This window comes from Pygoscelis adeliae, unplaced genomic scaffold, assembly GCF_000699105.1.
Source record: "Pygoscelis adeliae isolate BGI_AS28 unplaced genomic scaffold, ASM69910v1 Scaffold4, whole genome shotgun sequence".
In the NCBI taxonomy this organism is placed as follows: Eukaryota; Metazoa; Chordata; class Aves; order Sphenisciformes; family Spheniscidae; genus Pygoscelis; species Pygoscelis adeliae.
The window spans coordinates 42,106-60,854 of NW_008824986.1; the positions used below are offsets into that span (position 1 = coordinate 42,106).

The 18,749-nt window shown below is 37.9% G+C and overlaps 3 protein-coding genes across 3 annotated transcripts in view; 2 read left to right on the forward strand and 1 right to left on the reverse strand.

The window, feature by feature from the left end:
* DNAJC9 (DnaJ (Hsp40) homolog, subfamily C, member 9) overlaps positions 1-2,167 on the forward strand; it is a 4,220-nt gene extending 2,053 nt beyond the window's left edge. The window contains exons 4-5 of the mRNA XM_009325967.1: positions 640-723; positions 1,483-2,167. Coding sequence (XP_009324242.1) covers positions 640-723; positions 1,483-1,602 — 204 coding nt within the window. The 3' untranslated portion in view covers positions 1,603-2,167. The remainder of the gene's footprint in view (positions 1-639; positions 724-1,482) is intronic.
* Positions 2,168-4,149: 1,982 nt separating this feature from the next.
* On the reverse strand, positions 4,150-18,475 carry FAM149B1 (family with sequence similarity 149, member B1). Its single transcript, XM_009325968.1, is given in 15 exon segments — positions 4,150-4,892; positions 6,686-6,767; positions 7,744-7,869; positions 8,191-8,317; positions 10,193-10,399; positions 11,050-11,162; positions 11,627-11,680; positions 12,265-12,395; positions 12,662-12,849; positions 14,539-14,709; positions 15,316-15,435; positions 16,073-16,215; positions 17,207-17,339; positions 17,912-18,131; positions 18,451-18,475. Coding segments are annotated over 15 exon segments (1,914 nt in total). The 3' UTR covers positions 4,150-4,818.
* A 37-nt stretch (positions 18,476-18,512) lies between these two features.
* Positions 18,513-18,749, forward strand: part of ECD (ecdysoneless homolog (Drosophila)) — a 12,967-nt gene continuing 12,730 nt past the window's right edge. The window contains 1 exon segment of the mRNA XM_009325969.1: positions 18,513-18,663. Coding sequence (XP_009324244.1) covers positions 18,513-18,663 — 151 coding nt within the window.

An 18,749-nucleotide genomic window follows, 5' to 3' on the forward strand; every position in this document is an offset into this window, starting at 1 on the left:
CGGGTTCTCCACACCCCCCCCCCCCAAATTGTTGTGAAGGGCTTTTGAGTGTAACAGACTGTTGCCTATTACTTCTTTCTTTTATTTCGTTATTATACACAATGGCTTATTACAGTTTAGCATGTCCCTGCACTTATTTACAAAGCCATGAGTTGCTGGAGTTAAGAAGTGTACGTGGGGTGGAAATATATTATGCTTGCCTTTTGGCAAGTGTGAAATAACATTCTGGACTAAATGGACCTTTTCTCCAACCTGGTTGGTTTTTTTGGGGTTTTTGGGGGTTTTCTTGGACACTTTGTAGAATATGTTACATGCACATCACAGTCACCTTTCTCTAATGTAAGAAAATGTAATAGCCGCTAAGACAAAAGAAAGTGTGGGTGTGGGGAACAGGGATGGGGATGGACATCTCACCACGTTCGGCATTGTGAAACAGCAAAAAACTGCCCCGCTCTACTAAATCGCAGAACCAGAACGGGCTTTCTCTTTGATCTCTCATCTGTGGCCAAACTTGGAAACCGTTCGTGTTTCCTTGCAGCTATTTATATACAGATGCAAAATAAAGTGTTTGGTAACTACTATAAGACTTTGTCAAATAAGGTGCAAAATACTTTTTAAAAAACTAGGTTGCTATTTTAGGCAGAAAAAGAAGCTAGAGAGGCAGAAAAGACTAAAGATGAACTGGGCCTTGGTGGAGAAGATGACTTGAAAGCACTCATTCAGGTAAGGCTTTTTGTATCTGTTGAAGATAATTACGTTACTGGCTTATAATTGTGTGTTCCCTGAGCGTTTTTGTATTTGCAACTCATTCTGAGTTCCCGAGGTTAAAATCTGACCTTAATGTTAACTATCTATGTACTTTAATAGTCGGAGTATGGTATGGATTTTATTACCTGTGTCTTTTTAAAAATTAACAAAGTTATTCTAATATGTTTATCCTTACTGCATACACAATCAAAATATTTAACTTCTAGTTTTAGGCAGTTAGACAGGGAGTGTTAATGATTCTTTCTTTCTGAGGGATTCCACAAGGGATTCCACGAGGGTGTAGAAGTTGATAGGTCTTACTATTTTGCTTTTTTATCTTGGGGATTGAGGAAAGAAACATACTGTTTACGTTCCGTTTTTCGGAATGTTTTGTTTCTTCTTTCTTATTGTCCAGTGGGCTTCCTAGAATGTTCATGCTTAATCATTCCTCAAATTGTAATAGAGTTTTGGGTCTAAACTAGAAATTGCTTTGCTTTTCCTAGCCTTATGTCGTGATGTTTTTGATAGCCACTCTTCACCTCTGTCTTGATACTTATGGAAGTTAGGTATAGAGCCTAGAGTATACAAGTAGGCTTCTGCTTGACAGTACTATACCTCCTGTAGCTTGTATTCCCTCTTTAATCTATTCTGAGATTTTATGTAGCTATCTAACTTCAATACAGCAATCTGTATTAGGAAGTAGTAAAAGTTTTGGGTTTGTTTCCCCTCTCCCAGAGCAGAAATAAAGATCGAAAAAAGGAAATGGATGACTTTTTGGCCCAACTGGAAGCAAAATACGGGAATAACGCTAAAAAAGGAGGAAAGAAGACTGCAGCCAAGAAAGGAAAGAAATAAAGAACTGCGTAGGCTAAAATAACGGGTATAATTTTGTATGGGAACATGTGGATTTGGGAGAATTTCCATTTTTCTGGACTACCGTTTCAGAGTGTGTGCGTGTCAACTTGCTGTGACTGGGAGGTATGATACAGAACGCATCGTGAACAAGAAAGACAAAGCAGTCTGGTGCTACTGTTCAAAATCCTTTGGGTGCTCTTCAGTTAAGATCAAACAGATTCTTGACTAAAAGTTTTGTTACAGTAAGGAAGCCGTGTGATGTTTGGATGACCGTGTGCTTATTAAACTTGTGTTGAAGCACCTTCCTTCCAAACACCTAATGGATATTGGTACAGCTGATGGTAAAACAATGTAATCCCACACCTTTGAGAGTCTTCAATGCTGATTCCTGGGGTTTCTGAGCTGGAAACCTTCTATTTTTGCTATTCACACATTTCTTTTGTAACAAACCTTCTGCTGTTTTTAAAGGTCTCTGCGCTTCAGCTCAACAGCTGTTTTTCAGATATTCCATTGGTTTTACAAAGATACTTTGGAAAATTGCAGATTTAATAAATGAAGTTTTTGCAGAATTCTGTGCTATGTTGCTTCCCTAGCCCTCTACGTTTTCTAAGTAGCCATTCAAAACAAACCGATCGTGTTGACTCTTCTCACCGATTTAAAGTGAGTACTACATACTTCTGTGGCAGCTGAAAACATGGCTCTATTGTTAACTGGCGTCAGTGCTGGTGATGCTACATTAGATGAGAGGGCCACCTAGTGTTTGGTCTTTGATTGCCTGCGGCAGATGCCGTGGGAAGAATACGAGACTGCAGCACGTACATGACTATGCAGAAATTCTCTAACACACTGAAGTGAGGTAATAAACTTAAAAAGCCACAGAACAGAGTCGGTTCTGTGTATTTCTGGGATTCGTGATGTCCCCTGACAAGGAGTTCCAAAGCTTAGAAATGTTGCATGTTATTTCAATAGCACCACAGTCACGTCTGCTGTAGGATGGTAGTGATTAGCTGCTTCATCGTGTTTGTCAACACTTCTGTTATTTCAGAAGTGAATTACTTCTGTAAGATGTGCAAATACTTCCAAGGTTTTTGCTTCAGCTGTTTTTAAAGCACTTGACATAGTGTGCAGGGGTATGAATTTGAAGGGTAACTAGTTTTCCACTTACTATAGCTCGAAGGAACAAGGCTGACTTTATTTTGTGGATCATTTTTCAAAGGCTTATGAGCCACAAGGTGAACACTTACTTTTGAGCTGAAGGTCCTCATCGCTTCAGTGATAGCATTTGGGAACTGATTATTTAATAGGGCTTCCTGGGGGGAAGCTAGAGGTAGAATGGTAACTCTGTTCCCTTTTACTTGGCTGCTTTCAAAAATCATCCCGATTCTGAGAGTACAGCATATCATTATGTGATGTTGCGTAACATGTGACTTGAACGTTACTTTTACTACAGAAGATAGATATCTAACAGCCCGGGAGAAGTCCCTGGTGTCAACCATTTGTACAGAAACCAAAAATTACCTTATGATGAGACTGCTTTCACTTTAACACACTGACTCCTCCAGGCTATAAAATACTACGTTATGTCACTAGAAGTCTATTCAAGTTTATTTGTGTATGTTTTGTAACTCTTTATGCACTAGGGCTACAGAACACTAACTTGGTCCCTGAGGAATGGCACTGATGTAAATGGGATGCTTATCTCCAGTTAGCTTGAGATAAATAAATGACACACTGTACAATGTTCCAGTAGTCTTAACTGTTAAGAGAAATTGTATTTTGAAAGGGTTTAGTGAATAGAAGCCTCTCTTCATCATCAATTTATCTCTATGCAAACTTAAGAGACTTAGATTGAGCCCAGAGCCTTTTTTCCCTTCTAGAAATGCAAAGGAGTTAACCCAGTTACACTTGCACAGTTCTGCTTTGCTTTCTTTTCCCTTCTTTTTGATTAGAGCATGCTTGGATCAACTGGACTCAAGAATTTCAATATTGATTAAAAATTATTAGCTGTTCTGTAAGGTACCACTAACATTTGATAGATTGCATAACTTAGAGTGGGGAAATAGGGGAGCCACTTCATAAAGAATACTGACAAGTTTTTTCCATTATGAGTTGTAATTTGAAAAATATTAATAAGGAAATTTAGAAAAAAGCGCTTTTTAATTGGATTTAACCGGATTGTTTTCGTGCAGTGTCCTAACTTTGTTAAAATACAGTAAGTGGTTATCCTCACCTTGTCTTTACGCTTACTTGTCGTCTGGCACTTACTGCTTGGGAGTAAGACCTTCAACTAATTGCTTATTTTGAGAAGCTTGTATTTCATGTTTTTGTTTTATTTGGAGCCACAAGGGCAACTACAGCTAATAGCTCTGCTATGTCTGTCACACGGTGCAGAACACATCTACTACATGCTATGTTGCATCTGTGGGTTGTGGAACTCCGTGGCAGAGTGCAGAAATCTTGTATAATTGCAGGTATTTTTAGAAAGGGAGACTGACCTATTCTGTGAAATTACCATAAAATATCTCACCAGGAAGACAATGTACTTCCTTGCCTGTTAGACCTTCTTCAGTCACTGAGGAAGACGTGTAAGTGTATAAAACAGGAAGAGTCAGCCGTGTACTACCCTTAAAGCTGTCAATTCTGTTCATCTGGTTTGCTAACCTTATTTTTACACAACTGTGTTAATATCTGCTGCAATTACTACAAGATTCATAACTTGTCTAAGCTGAGTTGTAGAAGCAGTATCACGTGCAGTGCTTGCTTTTGATAGTATAATATTGCTTTAAACATATAAATATAGCTTTAAAAATTTAAATTACTACTGCTATGGAAAACCTGATTAATCTTCTGTAGAGCCAACAGGAAAACCAGCAGGTTCTGCAGTAGCTGTCTGTAACAACATGAACCAGTAACAAGCCCGTAATGGGAAAACAGCAATGACTGAGAGCATTTGCTAGATTTTCTAGGTGTTAGGCTTTACTGCCCGCTGGAGCGTATTCACCCTTCCACTGGAGTATAACTTTTTCTACTGGTAGAAAAATGGAATGTTTAAGTATACCCCTTCTAATCTTTGGCAGCTGCTTCTTAGATTTATATAAAAATAATTATTCATAAGGAAGGGTGTTTGAAAACTCTCTGTAAACAATGTTGACATTGCTGAGAATGAGAGGTGGTTCGTGACTCTCTGGAGATGGATGGATACTTCTTCATGGCACGTTAGAACCCCTGTTTGCTTTTTGTGACTGATCCATTTCGACTGTGGGCTTTCACAGAACCATGCAGCTGAAGACCTAATAAACAGAGATCATGTAAAACTTTAAGGCTTCTGGAAGGTATTAAAACTAAGTACCAAATACATCTCCTTTAGCTTAAAACTGAAATGCTTTTTTTGTGGTTTTTTTTTTAATTCGAATACATGGCTATCATCAACTGCGTTATGTATAAATTACGCAAGTTTGAGACAAGTGACTGGCCTTTCAAAAGGGGCAAAGTTTGTACTTCATAGTTGCTGCATTGCAGGGAACTACTGTATTCCTTGATATTTCATGAAGTATTCAAGTCTACAAAGTTCTTCTGCAGACTTCAATTTTTTTTTTGTTAATACAGCAGTCATAAAACTTATCTTGCATTTAAAGATACTAGGGTTTTTTTTTTTGGGGGGGGAGCAGATATTTATTTTAATTTCAGTGGGAACCGCTCCTTCCTTGTTCAAAAACAAGTTAGTTAAGTTACTTCAGTTTAGTGCCTTTGTTAAACTCAAGTTGCCTCTGGTGCCACTTACATTAGTGGTAGTAGGCCATTCGGCTATGAGACAAGCTAAAAGACCCCTCCTGTCCTCTAATAATCACCCATGTACTTGCTACCTTAACCTTTGCAGCTTCAATCCTATCTTGTTAGTATATTTTTATGTGGGAAGTTCTGACAACTCCATAAGGAATGCCAAAGCGCTGCGATGAAAGGAATCCAGTGTAACTTGTCTTGACAGACCTAGTTCCCAGAAAGTGCATCTAATCCCCTGCTCTGTGCCACCCTTCCCAGGTGGAGGTGATACTTAGGATCAATACAAAGTTAACAGGGAGTTCTCAAGGTGAACTCAAGTGAGAGTTATAAAGACGGCATTCAGAAAAGCTGTTCCAGGGCACAGAAGTTAACTTCTGATCTACTGTAATCTCTGAACAAACTCCCCTTCAACTGACTAGAGTAGACCTTGTGTATGCCATGAAAAACCTAAATCTCTGAAGGTGAAGTTGAAATAAGTAAGGTTAATTGATCTACCGTAACACATGTGCAACTTAATCTTGTAGCTTCCTGCCATTAAAAAAGAACCTCAACCCTGGTTGTGACTGTGTAGCTATTTTGAAGCATATATGAAGACTACTTTCACAGTGTATTAACCATAAAAAATTTAGGGAGATGACTTTGCAGTGAAGGAAGGGAAACTGGAGGGAGGAGTATGCATTATATTCACAACAAAAATGCCTTCCTGCTGCCTTGATACTTTGACCAATTGAAAGTAAGTAATTTTAGGTGAGATTCATTTTAGGTTATGTCACGTAGCTCCATAAAGTTAATCTAATTGTTACAAATAAACTGTACAAGCATACTCTGATTTCAGAGCATACATGTGAATTGTACTGGTACAGCTACTGGCTTTAAAATATACTTTTAAGTTGCAATTCTAGTACAATCTCTTCCAGATACAGTGCAGATAAGTTTCTTTTGGACATAATGCAATTTCTTTCAGTTGTATAGCTGAGCAGAAGAAAAACCCTTGGACAGAAAGTACTTGTTGCTAGTTCCTGTTTAAATAGGTAACTCCTGCTCTTAACTTTGACATGAGGGGCATTGGGGCTGATTACATTAAGCTTCCTTAAATGTTTTAAAAAAAAAAAACAAAACACAATAAGCCATGCCCAAACGTATTCTATATGCAAGTATAAAACTTGTATAATGGAAAATTTAAAACATGAAATAGAACTTTGAAAAACCTCCTCACTGTAATTATCTACGTAGGAAACGCATCCTTGTCCCAAAAGCCTACCTCTTGCTTAATCTTATTAAATTCTATGACTGATGAGCATACCTGAACCTGTTGATCCTCTGCTTGTCCAAGGTTGATTACTATAATCAATAACAGTGCAAGAACGGCGGTGCTGTGGATCCGGCTGAAAAGACAGTTCAAGTTATTTATCTTTGCATGAAAAATTCATGCAAACATCAAGATTGTAATACAAACTACTTAAACATATGTATTTCCTAATTCGTAAGATGTTGTAAAGGTCTAAGTAGAGCTTTTACAAGTTTAAGGAGGGTTAAATCAACCTAAAGTTCAACTCCTATAGAGTAGAAAATATACCTTTATAACACTCCACTCTTTCTTAGAATGATCACTGGGCCAGTTAAAGGCATTGTCAGTACTTCTGGAAATTGTTCTGTTTCAAAATAGATTTTAAAAAGTTTGTACACTCAGCTACTAAGTCAAGGATGTTGAAATTATACACAGAAACCAAACCAGCAGCTATTGTTAAAATTATAGCTTTTAAAGCTTAGATAAAAATACTTTGTTAGATAGGACAAGATATCAGTAGAGTAGGTGTTTCAATAAATTAAACCGAGAGCATTTGATACTGAAACAGACTGGACATCAATAGTACAGCAAACTTGTGCAAGAAAGCAATGAAGACTATCCTACCCTCGCGTTTCTGAATACGGCTGTAGGAATGACTTCCCAATGTCTATGCAAAACTTTAAAGCATCCTTCCCTACCCCACGGTTCTTCTTAAGCCTTCGCAGAAGATGCTAGATTGAATGTTACACCTCAAGTAACAGTTTTTTCCACAAGCATCTCAAACTTCGATTCTTCAAGAAAAGTGTACCACCAGCTGCTCATAGGTGTGGTTAGGAGCTGGCTGTGGGGAGTATAGCGAGATCGTTATCCCTGAACAAGCGACTCGTCCCGTTTGTTTCAGAAGTGCCAAACAACGATGTTTCTGTTAACCTGTGAGTATCTAATCAAGTGGCGAACTTGATGAACTCCCTGGCGCTGATCACCTGGTTCTCCAGTAATGTTTACCTATGTTAATTGTCAAAGCACCCTATTGAGTAACTAAGGATGATTTGGTATAATTTGCCGTGCTTTACCAAGAATGCGTTGGTTGTGTTAGGCCTGGCGAAATGATCAGGTAAAAAAAGCCGCTCCTGTAGCTGCTGGTGGCTATCTTCCTGTGTTGTTACACTGTGAGCTCGACTTGAGTTCCCTTGAGATTTCTGCATTGAAGAATAATAGTTACGGCTACTTCTTATTGCAGCAGTACATTTAAAATAATTACCCTAGGAATTAAAGCTAATTTTCCAAGTCAACCATTCTACACCTAATTATGGGGAGGAAAAAAATTCTGGCATTCATTGGACTTAAGGCATTCAATAATGGGTGGTGCTGTTAGTCAAAGCTGATACGGCATTTTTTATGCATCTATTTCAGCTGCTGTCACTTACAAGATAACAAATTAGAACTCTTGGGTTAGGTTATTTGATCAGCAGCGATTACAATTTTAGACTATCCAATAATAAAATTGTTGTGTCTGTTACCGTTTGCCTCGGGGATCCTGCAGTGCTCACGTGCTCTGCCACACTGGTGGTAGTAATAGGTGGTAGGAGATTATTTCGGGTTAGCAGCAGCGGGGAGGGTGAGGTCAGCTGCTCATGTGCAGTCAGACTGAAATGTGCCAATAAGAACAGAAAAAAACATACGGTTTATGTTTGGCATTGTGTAAACATACACACAATATTGTCAGTTTGTTTGGCATTTTGTAGACAAACAATGTTAAAACTAAGAGCAACAGTTGTAGAATTTTGCTACAAGATGCTGGTGTTAGGGCTGACTATTGGAGACTGTATGTAAAAGAGGAGTTCTGCAGTGGGTGAAGTTTGGCAGAAATCTTTTTCATCTATTAACAAGAACTTCCAGTTTTCAGAATGTTTAATATTAAGCACATAGGCAAAGTGAGTCCGAGAATGAGTACCCCAGCAGAAATCCTGGTAATGGGTGTATATAAAAGCTAGTTGGTGCTTAAAATGCACCTCGTCCAGTGCATTTTGAAGGAGTGTGCTGTGCAGCTGGTACTGCAGAATAAAGGTGTGTGTATATATAAAGGTGTCTTCATGGACAGTTACCATACAATGGTAGAATCTTGTCTGCCCGTTCCCAGACACGGCATCATTTTCTGCTCTTTGCTCATACCTTTTAGGATGAAGTACTGCTTACTGCTAACTTCAGCCTAGCAACTGAAGATAAACAATGAGCCTAGAAAACAGCAGCCGCCCATATTTTAAGCAGAGCAAGTATAAAAGCTACATAATGCAAGTGCATATTGTAGCTCTTTCACTTATTACAAGCGTCAAATAAAACGTCTGGGGGTAAAACAAGGCTTCCACGTTCTCCATATTTTGCTTGAGTATTTGGAGGAACAGGTGCAAGAGGCTTTTAGAAGCCTTCTAAAGGGAACTAAACCAATCTAATTGCACAAAATACAAAATAAATTAAACATTAGTCACAAGAGGAATGTAAAAGAATAAGAAATCTGTTTTCTAGATACAGCCTTTTCATATGAAAGCCTTTTGACATGAAAGGTATCTTTATATTATTGTATGTTTGAGAAGTGCTAGAAATGATCAAGAGGCCTTATGCATTCTGGAATTGACTGAAGGAAGGATGTTCTGTAAGAATACATTAGAAAAGCTTCAAACTATCACCAGCATTTTTAAAAAGACTTTCCTAGTGCTCTCTACATACATTTAAATATAGATGGTAATAAAGGGGAGATGTTAACAATTGTTAAATTGATCAAAGCCTGTGGAAGGGGAACAGAAGCATAAAATATTGCAAGTAGAAACATCAGTTGTGAAGGGACAAGGAACAAGTCTCTAAACACATGACAAAAAACAACAGGCTGAGTGAGTTTATAGGTAAACTGCAAAACTAAAAGGAAACTATGTCAGTTTACAACACATGTGGAATATAAAAATATATTAAACGCTGCATTGTTTCCTAATACCCTGTAGTCCCTGTAAATGACTACATTCAGTCAGATCATTTCGCCAAACAAAACTAAGATATTCTAGACGTGACTGAGGGTTCACCGAGTTCATCAAGAGTCCTTTGATCAGTCAGATAACCTATCTAAGATGAGCACCTCCTTTATAGCCCAGTCTGGGCTAGGATAGCAACAGGCAGTTTGACCTCCAAAAACTGTAGATTTTGAAGTTCATCTTGGAAATAGGCTATAGAAAAAGAAAGCGGATGTCAAGAAAGAGATGGTGGCACTTGCTTTGCTTGTACTGGACAGAATGAGGTCTATAGTTTGTGTGCAAAACTACTTAAATATGGATGCAATTCATTGAATCGCAGCTTGTAGCACAGTAAACATCAACTTTAGCAACTCAGCTTTCTCAGGGGAGATTGTGCTTTAATGGGCAGTTAATTTCTTTAATCAAATAATTCATGTTCTTTCTGTTCAACTGAATGCTTTTTGTATAAGCTGGGTTCTCTAAATATGGTAACTTGCAGTGAGAAACTGGTTTTGAAACATACAATCGAGTTCCCCTGAAGACATCGTCCACAGACCCTGGGGTTCCAGTACGGGAGTGGCTTGTGTTGATGGGATGCAGGGTACGTGGTGGCAGATTTCGCCTTCTTGTGGAACGTGACAGGGATGATGTGCTGAGCTCTACAGGACGATTTGGCCACACTCTGGTAGAGAGGATGGAACTGGAGCCTGGCCGTTTGTCATCCAGGTCCCTAACAAAAGAATTACAAAACCAAGAGAGATATGGTCAACATGACTGACAACTACCCTGTTATCAAAGTACTCATCTACATGTGATATTAATAATATTATGTGTGGATAGAGATGATGTGTTTTCATTTTTTTACGTAACTATATAAAGTAATTTACAGCCAAATTAGAAAAGAAGAGGGGATGGAAAAGAAAAAAGCTGTCTATCTTTTTTTTTTTTACTGAACTATGAACTTTCTGATTGAAGATTTCAGTATAAAAGTAAAAATTAATCATAGAACAGATTAAAAAAAAACCATACTGTAAACACCAGTTTTCACACCCATAGCCTAGATTTAACACAAGTCCACTTCTAGGAACTGAGCAAATCAGTTTCTCCATCTCATTCTGAGCTTCATCTCCTTTCAGGGTGTCAGTCAGTGCCAACAGTAGTGAACGGCTGTGGCATTAAGTGGTAAACCAGCAGCAATTAAACAGAAAACCTGTACTAGAAGTATACTGTTTCATAGAGGACAAGTAAATAAGAAAACAAGCAGGAAAATAATTGAGAATTGCTTTCTCCAGTGTAGAGAGTTATCGCACAATGTTTTGGGTTGAATCCCTCTCACTGTGAGAGTACTCTACTTTACAACAGATGATCTATAGCTCTTACAGCGTTTTCTCCATTACAGGCAGATTCCTTTGCTGTAACTGGATCCCATGTATCACCATCAAGCCATTTAGATTATGTTGAGAGCCACTACCTGACCCTTGAGAGAGATTTACCTGAAAGTTTAAAAAATAAATAAGTAAATTACTGTTTGGCAGAGACATACACATATATTTACAGATTTTGTCCTTATAAATAACTTTGGAGGAAAGAAATTAATTTCTTCCATGACATCCAAATATATATAATCCGTTACATCATTTCCCCATCTAAGATAGACTTCTTAGCATTCCATTTTTCTTGCAAATGGTAGTGCTTAGAAAATGTATCCTACCATGCTATGTCATACTTAATATTTTCCAACTGAGCTTCTCATTTGCATGACAGGATCTTCCAACAATGGCTATAATGAGAAGCTTTATGAAACTAATTTTCAGTCTATGTTGACATTTTATGTCAAGAACAGAACTGCAAACTCCTTTCCTGGAACATAGACTGATCTGGAAAAACATCAAATTCCACCCACCATAACGACAGCAAATAGAAAATACCAGAGCTTTAATCTCTCCAACATACATACTTGAGGTGGTTTTCTCCTCTTTTTGCTTTTGCGGCCACATCTGGTTTTTGGGCACTACACATACAGCAAGGGGAACATGAGAAAGAGGTAGGGGTAGAAATAAAGGAGAAAGAAATAAAAAGAAATAAGAAGGAAAGAGTTGAATTAAAATGGAATAAACAGGTAACACTTTGGTGCTCACCACTCTAGGAGCAGATCATCTAAAGCAGGTTATACAGTCAAATTCAGTGTCTGAGAAAAAAAATCCTGTTTTACAACTGCACTGAGATTTGTCCTCTATTGCCTGATCAGTTAGCTACAGATAAGCTAGTGAGAATAGGGTCTCACACATGCAATCCTCGATCTCACAATTTAGTTCAAACATTATTGAAATGTAGAAAGAACTACATCATTAATGAACAGGCACCACATGGTTGTCCAATACACATATAAACATTAAGTTTTAAAGAGAAAAGTAGGAATTAAAACTTGCAACTGAGGAATAACAGAACTTAAGTGTTAGAAAGGACAGTCAGCACTCATACAAAATCCAAACTAGTTATGTATCTAAACAGTCCGCTGACATACTTCAATCTGTTTGCTTAGGTAGCGCTGTATTGATTTGTCCCTAAACAAACCAGCTGGCTAAAAATACTTACCAGATTTGATGTCACTGAGGGCATTTTAGTTTGTGGCACACGAGGTAACAACACTGGCAGAGAATTAAACTGCAAAGGGCTTCCAGCATCTGCTCCAATTGTTTCTACTGTTATGATATTTTTCTCATCATCTATGCAAAGCAACAGAGAATTCCTGTAAATACAGACTATTGGCATTGCTAGTTGTGGACAGTGCTATGAATCCAGTTTTTTTAAAGAGAGTCCTCTTAGATGCTAAGCTCTATTAAACCTTTTGAAGGCATGCCTCACACTGTTAGCAAAATAACTTCCCTCCCCCTCGCCCCGAAGAGATTACTCCCAAATACATCTCTCTCTCATTGCATCCTTGCAAAATTAAGTAACTGAAATCCCCTTTTGAATCGTCAGTGATCCTTACCAGAGGCTGACCCTTCCCAGTGTCTGCAGATTAATTCTTCCATGCAGCCTAGGACTTCACTCCATACATCATCAAACACAAACATGAGCACAGAATCCTTCATGCAGGAATATGGAGAGATAGGAGGAAACCCCAATTTCCGTCTACCAGAGGACAGTCCCATTTTCCTCTCATGCAACTCCTCCTCCCTGAAAAAATGTAAGCATTATCTGTACCATAAACACATTTTCTTTGTCTCCTGTATTTTATTGCATTTATTTAATAGGATTAAAACGTCAGCTAAGGCTGCATTTCTGTTCTATTTTCTCTTAAACTGAAACAGGTCAAGGCAGCCGGCCGAATAGCTTGAAGACATTACTTCAGGAGAAGTTTTGTATTTATCACACAATATTATTTTCTGAGAGCTGATAGTTTAATAAACAGCAATATCAAGTAACAGTCTAATACTGAAAGAAGTAAGCTTCTGTACATTGGGCACTTGGAACTTTTATTTCTTCCAGAACCTACCACTGACCTAAATGAGAAATGACTGAGACAATCACCTTATTACTGCACACCTTGGTTTCCCCATACAGAATTACTATAAATGATACTTCATGAAAAAGAAGTAATTTACCAAGGAGATCAAAGTTCCATTTAAAAATAAATATTAATAGTTACAGTGATATTTGTTCATCACATCGTTAGGCTCCTTATCTAATGTCACTACAGAATTCTGAAGAAAAGAGAGAGGAATGTTACTATTCATGACTGTTTAATGCCTCTCAGCTTGCTGCTCTAACAGCCAGGTGGTGTTCAGGGCACAGGCTTAATTCAGTTTTAGACAATTAGATGTAATCAATGAAAAGGGAGAAAAAACATAATTCACAGCAGCACATGGCCTTTGCTGCAGACTATTCCACAATGGAAAGGGTATTTCAAAGTGTGAAACCTGTAAGACAACTGCTCAAAAATGTTCATCTGCCAAAAGAAACTTTATAGACGGGAGAAAATACTACTGATCCAAGGCTTTCCTATCTGCTCCCTGAATTGGTACTTAACATCAAAAAGCTACAAACCTTGGAAAAAAAGGAGATCCCACCAGAAAAAGCTGTAATACTTCTACCATTATTTTACAGAGACAGCAATATTGTTTGCTGCAGCAATGTCTCTCTGACCTGGTCAAAGCAAGCCACCTACCAATTTGAATCTCATGGTGCATGCAGCTAAGCGGCTTTATTTATTAAAACCAATTAAACAGTTAGCAACTGACAGTACCATCCAGAGTCCTTACCCAGGCCACATGTTCATATTGTTGGGTTGAATAAAGTAAAGGGGCAAAAAGAATCCTCTTTATGCCACCCTTAATCCTTTCTTCTTAAGATAAAAATAGTGGTAATTATTTCTTGGCAAGCATCAAATCCACTCTAATTCTTAAATTACCACTGAAAATCTGGAAAGGCCCAATTCCACCCAAAATGCTAGTACAAAACCAAAGCAGCCGACTGCTAGTGCATAACAAACAACAATGAATTTGACTTACTATAAAAAAAAAAATGGCATTTAAACAGGTTTTATTAAATATGTCAACACATAGCAGGCTCTTAGTTATGATGGAATGAACTATTTAAACCAGGTACAAAAATGGCTAGTATGAAAAATTACAAAAAATTCAGAAAAATAATTTAGCAAAATAAATTGTTCTAGGAAATGGATTGGGAGAATTCCCAGTGCCCTAACACCCTCAGGCTTTTGAACGTTCTCTAGAGCAAAGATATAAAAAAAAAAAAATTCATCAAATACTTTATCGGCTAACATCAAAACGAAAAAATACACATCTTAACAGCAGGATTTCCAGGACACTGGTGCTAATTGCTATCTTAACATTCAATACCTACACATCTCTGCGGTCAAATGCTAAATATTCCTCCATTACGCCTTCAGAGACAATTACTCCATCTTCATCCTCTTCGCTCTCTGGAGAACACAAGGTCGGAGACTTGGAACGGTCAGCCTTTTTGTGAACAGGAGTAACAGAAAGAGGTACCTTCTTGCCAAAAACACTAAATCTGAACAGGTGACAGTTTTCAGAAAGCAGAAATGAAAATAAGTTGTTATTCCACTTCAAATAGCAGCATTTGGTGAGCTGAGAGGCTGAGAGACAGCACAGTAGTTAAAGCCAAGCACTAGGGAGGCCAACAAATTATGCATTACAGTAAAAACTCTTTCGGTTTGGATATTTTTAATTCTTGCTAAGGAACATGAAACTTAGAAAAAAAATTCAAAGCTAATTAAAAAACATTCTAAAACATTCAATAACATAAAGTAGTACTAATGTAGTGCTTTGTATTTTTGAAGTTCTGTACAAATTTAATAGATGAATAACAATAAAACCAGCTACAATACGTGCATATTCTTAAGAAGTCAGCAGCAGCAAAGGTATTTCTATTTACTGACCAGTTTACTGTAGTTAGCAACAAGCACAGCTACATAGTCTTGCTATTCTGAATGTACTACTTTTAGTTAAAAAGAAAAAAAAAAGCGTGCTGTGTTCAAAACTCAGCCTAAAAGAAAGGAATTAGGCTTCACATTTTAAGAAGCCTATCACTGCAGTCCACTGAGAACAAAATTACCTTCCCACCTTGGTACAGTCTGGGTTAACCACTGGTACTTACTCATTAGAATCTTTTTCTCGTGGTGAACTTACATCTGAGGAACCTAAACAGCCAGAAGGTGAACTTGAATACCATCCATACCCTTCATCTGTGGGGATCATTATCTGCTTCCCCACAACCCTGCCATGGCAAAAGCAAAGGATAAATGAATCAGAAAATGTTGAAAGTAAGATTATTGAAGTGTGTAAGAACACAGAGCAGCAAATCCTAAAAATTCTATTGGGAAGCTACGCGGTTTTCTTGGTGATAGTTAAATGTGGTTTCAGTTGTTTTGCCTAGTACAGATTGCTTCAAGACAGGTAAATAAATTAAGAAAATTTTGCTTGGTTTTTCACGCTCCGCTAATTGTAAGACTTTTGAATATGGACAAAACTGTTCAAGTACATGTAATGAAGTTTTAAAATTTAAGTTTACAGATAGCCATAAGGACTGCTGAACTAGGGTAGGAGGATTTTTAAATTATTTTAAGCACTTGGCTTTTAGCTATACCATACATCTTTTCTACGAGAATTTTGCTATGTTAAAGCCAAGTCAGTTGCAAATAGCAATAATCCTCTGGCAAGGAACCAAATGTGAGACAGCAGAATGTTTATTATGACAATGGCAGGCAGACTACCAGAGTGATCTTTTTATCTCCATGTACTATATAATTGCATAAAACCACCCCACTACTAACGTTGCTTTAAAAGCAACTGCTTCCATCCCTACCCTTTTATAACTCTGTGATGGTACTAGCATTAGTCTATTAATAAAATACCTGAGATGAGGAAAGTTGGATGTCCACTGGTGGCATTCTTCCCGCAGTCCCTCAACATGCACATTTTCTTTCTGCTCATAGAGAAGCTCATCAATTTGCCTGAACATTTGCTGAACTTGTTGTGTGGCAGCTTTATCAAATTCCTAGACAGGAAAGTTATCCAACAAATACCTGGTGAATAGCATTCAGAGAGGTTTTTTAACTGAATTTTTCTATAATTGAAAAAGACAAGTATTTGTTTAAAGCTTAGCGGGACTGATTTAAACAGTTCCATTTCTTTTGCATAGAAAGACATTAACTTTAAATCATTTCCCCTGGAGATGATGCGGACTGCTATTAGGACTGATGGTAGCTGCATAAAAAGCTTACATTGACACAACAGAAAAACTATTAAAACGTTTTGAAATATCTGTATTATTAAATGAAGTTAAAGATAGAGTAATTTACATAAAGGAAATCAGAACAGGAAGGCTAACATTCAGCAACATTTTAATGAAATGGAAAATTTGTTGCTTGCAATGTCCATAGACAACAGCAAAACAAAAAGCAATGCAGACTGGTGTGAAACACTGAAAGCGAAGGATGTTCAGGACCTTTGTTACATGTCCTCGTGTAGCTAGAAAATGGGGTCGGTTCTTGGGTAATTTAAATCTACACAGTTCCATCTCACCTCACAGAAAGCAATAGCACACTTTGTTTTGGTAGATGGGGAATAAAACAAATATTTCTAAATGAAAATAATGTTTTAGGGGCTTACTATATTTTGAGAAACGTACAAGTATGCAGAAGTTTGATGAACTCACACCAAATATCTGAAAGTCATCTACTCATGTCTGGGATTCCACAACAACATTTATTATGTTGTATAGATACACTTAAGCATTAAATGATTCGCATTTCCAAAGTTTTAGATGGAAATGCAGACTATTAATTGAATAATATGAGCCTAATATGTTTTGATGTGAGAGAAAGGAAAGATGGGGAAGAGGTAGAAAAGATATTCTTTTTATAACCAGTAGAATGATTTATTGACAGATCCAATCCTCATTTTTATCCTGAAATGTATTTGCAATGGTATTTCAAATATCTTTCTACTCACTGTGCTACATCTGGTTTGGATGATATTCTACTCACATCATAGCCCCAAGAGAAGACTGAGCTGTCTTCGGTGGAGGTGTCGGCGTAACTCTGACTAGCAGACCATGAATTCCCATGATCAGCTGGAGTAACAGAAGGATAATCTGATTCCTTCCAGATTTCAGACTCCCTGAAATGCACATGTTGAGGAAAAAAAGGAAGAAAAAAAACCCAACAATACACAATGACAAATAAAGTGGGTAAGTAAACTTTTATTTCTGTACAAAAAAGCATAACTATATCAGAAGAGGTCTTAGGAATGACAGAGTTTTCATAGGGTAAATATTTACTTTAGAGGCATTTAAGCAGAAGCCACAAGTAATTATAACAACTGTAACTCCTAATAATCTCAATGACATAGGGAGTCTAGAGGTCAAGCAAAACATAGCTTTTCCAAAAATTATCTTAGTTAAGCTGCAGACTATTTCTAGTCCCGGTTCTACACCACTCAGGAATTATTTTTATCTTTTCTCCTCTTGTTTCTGCCATAAAATTAGATGACCCAGGCGAGCTGGGAACAGAACACAGCTACACACTTTTTACTATTCCCAAAATAGGAAGGACATGTTCTGAAATGATACAGACCTGAGGTAAAGCCTAAGCCTACCAACTGTATTACTTCTGTAAAGGTAACTCAACACAAAGGTGCCTGGTTTTGCCATTGTCTCCAAACAAAGATTCATTTTATGTTATGACAAGTACCTTGAGATCTCGCCATAGTTTTCAGCCGCGGGTGTGGCTGGGCACACCTCAGCTCGAGGTTCTGGCAGTGGATGATGCCGCAAGGCGTGTTTTGGAAGTCCTTGTCTAAAACAAGAAGTGGAACTTGACATTACTTATAAGAATAAACATCTACAGAGTTCCCAAGCTTTACAGGGGTTTTTCCTGCCTTTCAAGGAATGCACTAATTTGCATACCAGAGCTCATTTATTATTACTAGAAGGCTAATTCTTGTTACCACAGCTTTAGAATTAAGGTATCAAAACTAACTCTAGGCTAAACATGGAGTTAAAGGTCTTTGCTTAGAAATCAATGTCTTCCTTTAAACGTAAAATGTCATCGTGAATCGGGCTACAGCTCTCTACAAGCAGATAGAACGTCGTTGTCCCTGTAGGAGACTTATAATCGAATAGTACAAGAGCGGCCACCAAACCAAGCAGTGGCAAGTTAGAAGTAGCATTTACTAGTTCTTTGTTTCGTCAACGTTTAGGTGTTTAGGAAAGAGGGACAAAAAAAGTCACAGTAGTTGGCGACAGAGAGAGGCATCAATGCAGGAACAAAAAGTAGCTGACTACTAAAACCTATGTATTTGTTTAAACCTCTCGCCCCCGCGAAAAAGCGCCTACGCAGCAGTTACCTCTTGGGTCAAAAAAAAGACAAGAGGAGGGATTTAATCCCGTTCTCTCACACCTGTATTTTCCGAGCTTCGAGTACACTCGTCGGCCAGGATTGGCGTAAACACGTTACCGCGGCTGCCCTTATGCTGGCCGCCTCCTGAGGCAGCGCCGCTGGCCGCAGCCTTGGCACAGGCCACCGCACC